The sequence below is a fragment of the Seriola dumerili genome, unplaced genomic scaffold (genome assembly GCF_002260705.1).
Source record: "Seriola dumerili isolate Sdu_G_001 unplaced genomic scaffold, Sdu_1.0 BDQW01000331.1, whole genome shotgun sequence".
NCBI classification, from domain to species: domain Eukaryota; kingdom Metazoa; phylum Chordata; class Actinopteri; order Carangiformes; family Carangidae; genus Seriola; species Seriola dumerili.
The window spans coordinates 10121195-10130126 of NW_019174586.1; the positions used below are offsets into that span (position 1 = coordinate 10121195).

At 40.1% G+C, this 8932-nt stretch overlaps 1 protein-coding gene across 1 annotated transcript in view; it reads right to left on the reverse strand.

Moving 5' to 3' along the window:
- Positions 1-2590: 2590 nt before the first annotated feature.
- Positions 2591-8932, reverse strand: part of pcgf3 (polycomb group ring finger 3) — a 35472-nt gene continuing 29130 nt past the window's right edge. The window contains exons 7-9 of the mRNA XM_022760341.1: positions 6608-6745; positions 3846-3926; positions 2591-2638 (exon numbers count right to left, since the gene is read on the reverse strand). Of these exons, the coding sequence (XP_022616062.1) occupies positions 2591-2638; positions 3846-3926; positions 6608-6745 (267 nt within the window). The remainder of the gene's footprint in view (positions 2639-3845; positions 3927-6607; positions 6746-8932) is intronic.

An 8932-nucleotide genomic window follows, 5' to 3' on the forward strand; every position in this document is an offset into this window, starting at 1 on the left:
AGATGATATGAGGGGTTTTGGTAGAGCTGGTTTGGTTCAGACCTGTAGGCTATAAAAATGCTGATTTTATACACAAGTCATAGGTCCTTATGCTGCAGGGTTCCTAAACATTTCTCCATTTTCTCATCCCAAATTCTCAAGGCTGAGGATTCGAACACTGATCGCTGTGGTACAACGGTGGATGACATGACTATATTCACTATACAAGACTGCAAATAGAACGACACAGGGACTGATAAGAGAATTTCCAACAAATGTACGTGTATCATCAGTTTTTTGTTTTGTTATCCAATTTTAGAATTCCAATATTTTTCAGACTATTGGAACCTGTGGATGCATAGGAACCCTGCATGTGCACATACAGACAGAACAGCTTGTTGTGGGCAGATACAATGCAAAGGGTAAATAATTATCATGTAATTACTGACCACACAGGTCAGTGAGGTAATACTACTTGAGGTCTGACATGGCGTTTAAGGATCCAGTTGTGGTTGAAGACAGTTTTGCAGTTTGCTTTGTGAGTTAAGACCTTTTTGTTTCTCATGTCTGACAGAACATTGGTTTGCTGTGTCACACAGTCAAAGAACAGCACGCTCCTGAGGAACAGTCCTCCTCAAGATTTAGAAACGCACATTTATAAGCACCAAAATGACCAAACACTAGTCATTTTATTCAGAATTTCATTATCAAAATGTTCAAAAAACCTCAGTCCCTGTGCGAAACCTGAATTTGCTAGTTTGTTTCTTAAAAAGACTCATAAATTTGTGTCTTGCGAAGTCAACAGTATTGAACACTGGCTATTCTGCAAAAAGATTCCAAGTTTTATACTGATTTTTGTGAGAAGAAAAAAAAAACAGTTTTCACATAATTTTCTGAAATGTTCTTACATTGTTTTTTCTTGAACACAACATTTGCAACTCCGACTGGCAGTGAGAAGTAACTGAAACACACCCAAGAGACGCAACTTTGTGACATCAGTAATCGGCACTCATCTTAATCAAACCGGCTGACATGTTCTACTGAGGCTGATCAGATGGGTGTGTGTGTTTGTGTTTTTATATTTACAAAAGTCATTACTTTTGCAGCTGTGGGAGAGGTTTGCAGTAATTTCTTTTTTAACAAATGTAGCATAGGGGAAATGCATGGTGTGCGGGGCGCAGGGTGCCAACAACATCTGCTGCTAACAGCTCAAACTACAAAGCTGTAAACATGTGGGTGTATCAGCATTTGCCTGTGCGGCGCTGCTGAGAGACTGCACGAACATGGACGGATACTGAGGACTGCATTGGAGTGAAAAGTCGACAGATTAAAATCTATAGAAAAAGAACTAGCTCTCTGCACAAATATTGCATTTTTATATCTTGCAGGCATTTATGGACATGAGTGTTTGGTAAGATAGAATTTGTTGATAATGATAAAAAAAAAAAAAAAAGACTGTACTCTATAGAAGGCAGGTGAGATGAGGAGCATGGGTAGGGGGTGGGGGGGTAGTTTGAAGCTTTCTTATCTGCTGTAATGCTATGAGAGCAATGTAACATACTTAGACCCCACATACACACAAACTGGCAAAGGATCTGATATATTTGTTTTGTGTCTTTCTCAGACAACATAAAGATGCATTTATATATTTTGATACTGATAGTGAGTCTGTCTTTAAAAATCCTAATTTATCACCTCCGGACATATAGATAGCACTTCTGGGATCCTCTCTGTTTTGTTTTTTTTTTTTTCTTTTTTTAACAGTCTAAAGTCTCTCTTACTCTCTTCAATCTCTCTCTCTCTCTGTAATGACATTTTATGTACAATATTGGTATATAGAACATAAATTACTACACAAAAAATTTTAGCCTATTCACAATTAACAATCATCAATAACCCAATAGCAAATTAGACAAAGCCAACAAAATGGAAATGGAAAAAAAAAAAAAAAAAAAAGATTCAGAGACAATTTCCTTGATAAACAGCTTAAAATTGATGCCTGTTATATAACCTTTACCTTTTCCATAAACTTTCTGTGCTCCCAAGATGTGTCGAGTGTATTGTGAAAAGAAAAAGAGAAGAAAAAAAAAACACCTTTTTTTTTTATATAAAAAACGTCCTCCTCTCAGTCATTGTCTCAGGAGAATGAATTCTGCACGGAGCTCAAAAAGACGGTCACGTGATCCCCGACATCTTGTTTGCGTGTAAACAGAGCACCAGTAGTGTCTTGGTTCCATGTGTCTCTTCTGTACAAAAGTATAAATATATGCTTTCTCTCCATTTGTTTTTTTTTTTCTTTTTCATTTTTTTTTTTGTTTTGTTCACATATCTAGGATGTAGCGGACAAAAAAAATGGTTGTTTTAGTTCCTAAAAACACACCAGTGTTGCAGTGTCTGTGCTGGAGGTTGCCAGTTTTGTGTTGTACTCGTCCCCGCCCCCGTTAGATCCCGATTTGCTGGCTTATGCTGACTTTTAGCGTCGGGCGTTTGCTTGGTGTTGTTGGTTGATTGATCGTCTTTGCATAAATAAAAAAAGTTTCGGCACAGTCTGCAGCCACTGGGCCAAAATTCAAAAAATAAAAAGAAAGAAACAACCGTTGTCCGTTTTTAGCTACAGCAGATCCATCTTGGGTCTGTAATGGAGCAGGAGGGGGGATTTCTGGAAGGAAAAAACAATGACACAACCTCAGTGTATGAGCGGTTTTTATCAAACCCTTAAACAGACTGTTTGCTGAAACAGCAATTAGCTTATCACTGGTACCTAAGCATGGCATGCCTGTCAAGCCTTGGATTTCTGCACATGTTGAATGGAGCTCTGGTAAAATCAAGACCCTTGTGCTGGTTTCTCATTTCATGATGAGTCAGCTGGAAACATTAAAAATTAAACCAGGTGCCGGTTTCACAATAGACTTCAGACAGACGTCTAAACTCATCTGCACAAAGCCGTCTACTTCTTGATTAGCTAAAGTAGGACTTATTTGCTTTAAGTTCTGTGTAAATTACGACTTTACTTTCATACTGTGGCTCCTTAATGTGGCAGGGCTCAGTACTTCTGCTAACTCATGGTCAGGCTCAGGACAGTTCCTTTCTTGCGATGTTCTCACTGCTGTATATTTTCAACAGGTTATGGCGGTCTCTTAACGACTCTTCCTTTTCATTACTTTCTCCACCGTACTGTTAACAAATAAATTATGAGCGACATTGACTTGTTTTTTCTGTCGTTCGGTGCCACTGGTCAGCAGGTCTCAGTGATTGTTACCATGGAAACACAGCTCTAATGTGGCCAACTTTTTAGGCTTAAAATACGTCCATATTTATTTTTGCTGAAGTGTCTAAAACCGAGCCAACACCCCAGACTAGTCTAAAGTATCTTTGAAACTGTCACCAACTCACGCAGAATTAACCTAGCACTAATTAGCTAGCTAGCTAGCTAGCTAGCCACAGCTGATAAAATACACCAGATTTGCTTAAATGAAGAATCTGCTCGTCTGAAATCAAAGCTGCAATAGTTTCAACAGTAACCATGAATTAATTTCTTGTGTGAAGTTTGACACTGTTGTCCTTGTAAACTGCAGACTTGAGGTTCTAGAATGTAAAATTTGAGAAGCATAGCAACGGTAACCAAAGGGGGCGGGGCTTAGTATATAGTCAGTTTGTGAGGATGCCTTCCAAATGATGCAGTTCAATTAAACAGTAGGCTTAACTCAGTGAAATATTAATGGAAACAAAGCCTTAAAACACAACTGTACAGATCTCTGTCTTGCTTTTTTACTTTAAAGGTTGGATAAGAAACATTTTATTCATTAATACTTGTGAATCAGTCAAACATTAAACCACAATATTTATCTTTCTGGAACATGCGTTACCTTAAATCTCCATCTTGTCACAACAACAAATTTCAAAGTGTGGTCCTTCCCCAAGATTTCCTCATTGCATAAAATGTCCAGCTGTGAAAAGACATCAAAAGAGCAAATTATTGAACAATTCCTAACCAGGGACGGTTTGAACTTCCTCACAGCATTTCCAACACCATTACCCTCAGAAGAAGTAAACAACATGACACACGATGACTAACACTGGTTTAAGGCCACTTATAGCCGGGTTTCCAGACTGCATCCGAGTGGTGTGATGCAGAACTTCCATCAATTATCCTCTCCTCCCTCTGCTCTCATTTTTCAGCTTGAATTATAACATCACTATTTCTTGGACAGAAAGCTGGGGGAAGCTCATTTTGACATGAGGTGGGCCCTGGCATCTGTGCAGCAGTGGGGCTTTTTAGGAGAACACAGAAATTCAATAGTGAGCATGAGGCAGGCACGCCAAAAATCTACCTCTCCTGTGAAGTCAACATTGATATTCTGCTGAGCAGTGCCTCGCATCTGCATCTGCCAATCAATACAGTGAGACAGAGAGGGAAGCAGAGAGAGAGAGAGAGAGAGAGGGAAGGTTTGAGACAAACACTGCCACAGCGCCACCTGCTGGCTACCTCTGGAAGAACACCAGCCAGCCAACTTGATGTAGCTTCCCTAATGTGAATATTCACCGTTTTTCTTCTATGATAGAAAAGTGACGGTCTTTAGATTTCCACAAAGCAAGCAATTTGAAGATGTGAACTTGGGCTTTGGGAAACTGCAGACGTTTTTCACTATTTTCTGGTACTTTATAGAGCATTAAACATTTGATAGCTGAATCAAAAAGGCAGATCAACCCATAATAAAAGTAATCGTTAGTTGCTGTCCTATTTACTATAGAGGGATTTATTGTACACTATCTTGTATTTGGAAAGAGATGAAGGTATTCAGGACCCACTGAAGACTCATAGGTAAATCTGAGGGATTGCAAGGTGATTAACAAGGAAAAAAAAAAACTTTCTTACACAAAATTATTTTTTTCTGATTTCTCAAGGTTTTGTGAAATATTAAAGAGTTCCAGGAAAGTTCAAACTATCATAATGAACCAATTAAAGAAGAGAACATCGTGTATCTGAGCTGCCTAATGACAACCATGTTTCTCCAAGTGTAATAATGTTGAATTTTTCACATAAACTGAAGGATCAAGATTCTTTACGGGTTGATAAAATTCTTCTTCTACTTAAGCCAGGCCTGGGTGCTTTCCTTTTGGAGGTTTTCCAGGCACGTCTAACAGGGAGGCGACCCCGGGGTAGTCCCAGAAGTCTCTGGAGGGGGATTACATATCCCATCTGGCCTGTGAACGCCTTGGGATCCTCTAGGAGGAGCTGGAGGACGTTGACGGGGAGAGGGAATACCCTGCTTAGTTTGCTGCCACCGTGACCCAACCTCGGATAAGCGGAGGAAAACGGATGGATGCTTTTCACATTACAGTGACAAGGGGGTTGTGAGAAGGTTTTGCTTTGTTAAAAATGATCACAAGCCAAAAAGGTTTGGGAACCGCCGCTTTAAAATGTGAGAATCTTGTAGAGCTTCACATAAGACAACTCCTACACTTGATTTAACATCTACAGTCACTTTGGAAGATGAAGTAGAGCTCTTTTTAAAGAGGTCGGTTTGCTCATTTATTCACGCGTTCAGTTCCTGCACAGACATTTAGATGGGTGACAGGACCACAACGGTGGGTTTACAAACACGAGGAATGAGTAAATGGTGCGCTGTTCTTTCACAAAGCGACTCGTTGTAAAGCTCGGCGCAGAATAGGTTCGAACAACAACTTTTGATAGTCGATAGATAGCACAACAATGGCTGGCGGAGAGAGCGGCCGCCTCGCCAAAGTTGTGCTATGGAGGCCGACGATATGATGGAGCCTACCCACTCATCTCCGTGACAGCCAGTGAAAAAAAAAAAAAAAAAAAAAAGTCACACAGAAAATAGAAAAATAGAAAAATAGAAGGCAAGAAGGCGACTGTGATGATTATTCACGGCATCCTGAAAAAAATCCATCTGTCAAATTATCGCCCACCCTCCCCCCTGTTGCTCCGAACGGGGCGGTGAAGACAATAAATAGAAAAATTACCACATCTAGATATCAAAAGGGCTCGTTTCCTGCCAAATGTAACAAACACAAAAGGCCCTTGTATGAGTCAGTGCAGAAAAGTATACTAACTGACCTTTATGTAATATCTTCTGATTAACTAAACTTTCTGATACTCATGGCCCACACCGCCCAGCTGGTGCTTCAAACAAGTTAAAACAAATGCCAAGAATTAAGAGATTTGTTCCAAACTTGCTACAAATCCATTTTGGGAAAACAAAAAAACATGCAGTTTTTGTTTGTCTTTAATAAGCACGGATGATTGTATCTACATTATTTGTTAAGCACGGGAATTATTTTGTCACAAAATGCTGTTGGGATGAAACACTTTTTTTTAACTTTCATCTTGTCCAACCACCAAGTCGAGATCCTTTAAGAACCATTTATGAGCTGATTGTCTATTATTTCCACACTTTCATATGTTGTATATTTCTTATCCTTTTGTGCGGACTGATGTCAAGTTTCAAACTGCAAATGAATTTCTTTTATCATCCTGTAATCTTTGTAGTTTCTAATTTTTTATACCGTTACTAAAAACTACATTTAGCATGTGACAGATCTAGCAGTGGTTTCCTCTCAGCACACTGCTTTCCGGGCTGCTGGAGCATGTTATTATCTGTACCTCATTAAATGATGTCAGGTTAAGCTTTTTGGCGATGAACTTCTTGAGGTGGAGGACTGTGGCTTGTGCTGAACAGCGGATCCACTTGCGCTTCAGACCTCGAAGCTTGCTGCTGTTGCACTCCAAGCAGATGCTGACCTGTCGGAGGAAACACAAACACAGAGCAGAAGGTGAACATCCTCCTGTGGTCAAACACATGAGATGTCAGCAGCTCCCACAGACATGAAAACATCAGTATGACGGTTTTTCATTGTACTTAAGAGTACCTGTGCTGTCAAACACAAAACACAGTTTATTAGAAATTACAATGGCACTCAGAACAATGCATACCGCCGCCAAGGCCAAACAACCTACACGTCTGTCTAGCTCATAATAGAAATAAATAGCTTATAATAGAAAAAGAAAAGGAAAGATAAAGTAGTTTGCTAACATAAATTATTTATTTGTCATAAAACATGTTGAGGAAAATCTCGCAAAATTAAAGAAAGTGGACCAGGAAAATACCCCACCAAGTTTGGTACAAGTCACTTCAGTACTTTCAGTGTCCTGCTGACAAACGAACAGACAAACATACAAAGGTGAAGACACAACTTCCTTGGCAGAGGCAATTAAAGATTTCCCAAAGGAGTAATAGACAGTTAGCTAGACAGTTAGCTTCCACTACAGCTGTGCTATACTCAAAGAAACTTTCCTCTGACGTTGCCTGACAAGCTAAGTCTGAAATTAGCATTCCACCAGTAACAGAGGATAAACACTTTTTCTGTAGTTGAAGATAATATATGCTAGAATGTGAATCAATTTACATGTATTAATAGCTTTTTTTTTTATTGCCAATGTGTGAACAGAACTTAATGTAGCTTAAAAAATGAGACCTTCCTCGACTCTCTCTGTAGCCTGTAACAGCATTTTTTTTTTTTTTTTTTTTAGAAACAAATCAAAGAACGTGACGTTTACTCTCTCCTGAGCGCCGCCTCAAAGCCTCTCTTCTGCTCCCCTGCAGCAGTTAGCTTAGAAATGGAGTCCCTAACCCGAACCCTAACCCTCCAGCACAAAACAGAACATCTGTTACGTGATTTTATGTCCATTATCTGCGCGTCTAACGTTGTTGTTTCTCAACATTCAGTACGGTAACGTTAGACAAATTATAGCCTCACATATCCTGCTACCTGGGGGCTGCTAGCTGGAGAGCAAATATAGTTTATAGTCAAACTATAATAACAGCGTAACCTTCGTTACCGTATCTATGAACATGATTGTGCATGAGCACGAGCAACAGGATGCTGACTACAGTTCTTTTAATGGCCACCAGTGTCAGTAATAACAAGGGTTTTCTGAATTTTGCCTTCGAGCAAATTTTGGCCTTTTTTATGCCCCAGTATCTGAGGAGCCACGATTAGCTTGTCATTTCATTTTCATCTATTCAATAATATTAGTTTTTGTTGTTTAATGAAAATTCAACTTCTAGCTTGGCTGTAGATTTTTAGCTGAAGCTGGAGTAGTGCTGCTGTTTTAGAAACCGGTTTCTGAGCTGGCAGTTAAACAGCAGAGATGCCCTGTACACACTGTATTCAAAACATCTCAAACACTGTTAGTTTACTGTGGAAAAACGACCAGTTTCTCCTTTCCCTTATTTATCATGAAAATAGTCTTCAGGATTATAGAAGACCAGTGTTATGATGTCTGGTTAATTCAGACTGACACTGGTACTGATTTCCACCTCTGCTTCCACAGCACATCTCACTCAACCAGTATTGTCTGTTTGTCTTTGGCTTATTGGCTTCTTTCCTGCGACTGAGTGTCGCCGCCATTGGCCCGTGCACTTGTTTTTTCCCCTGAGGTGACACGGTAGGTGGGTTTGGAAGTCGACGGCTGCAGGAGTCAGAATGCATTACTGCCACTGAGCCTCTACCCCCACATACCAAAGCACAGGAGAGGAGGACAGGAGCTTTGCATTTCTTCATTTGTGGGTGTCCTCCTGTCTTCTCTTTTATCTCTCTCTTTGGAGACAGGAAGAGTTAACATTGCTCCGCTTTCTGCTTAAACTTGGAAATCACCTCTGTTCTCAGATCAACACTGTACTATATCTGCTTTCCAGTAGCACTTGGCTGTGAGGGAGGATCACAATGTGAAATAAAAGCCTTGGTGGTGATCTGGACTCTGCAGCGTCTGCGAGGCAGTTTCATTACATTACATCAACAACAACGTCTTTAAGGAGCCAAAGAGTCCTGCTACAGACACACACACACACACACACACACACACACACACACACACACACACACACACACACACACACACACACACACACACACACACACACACACA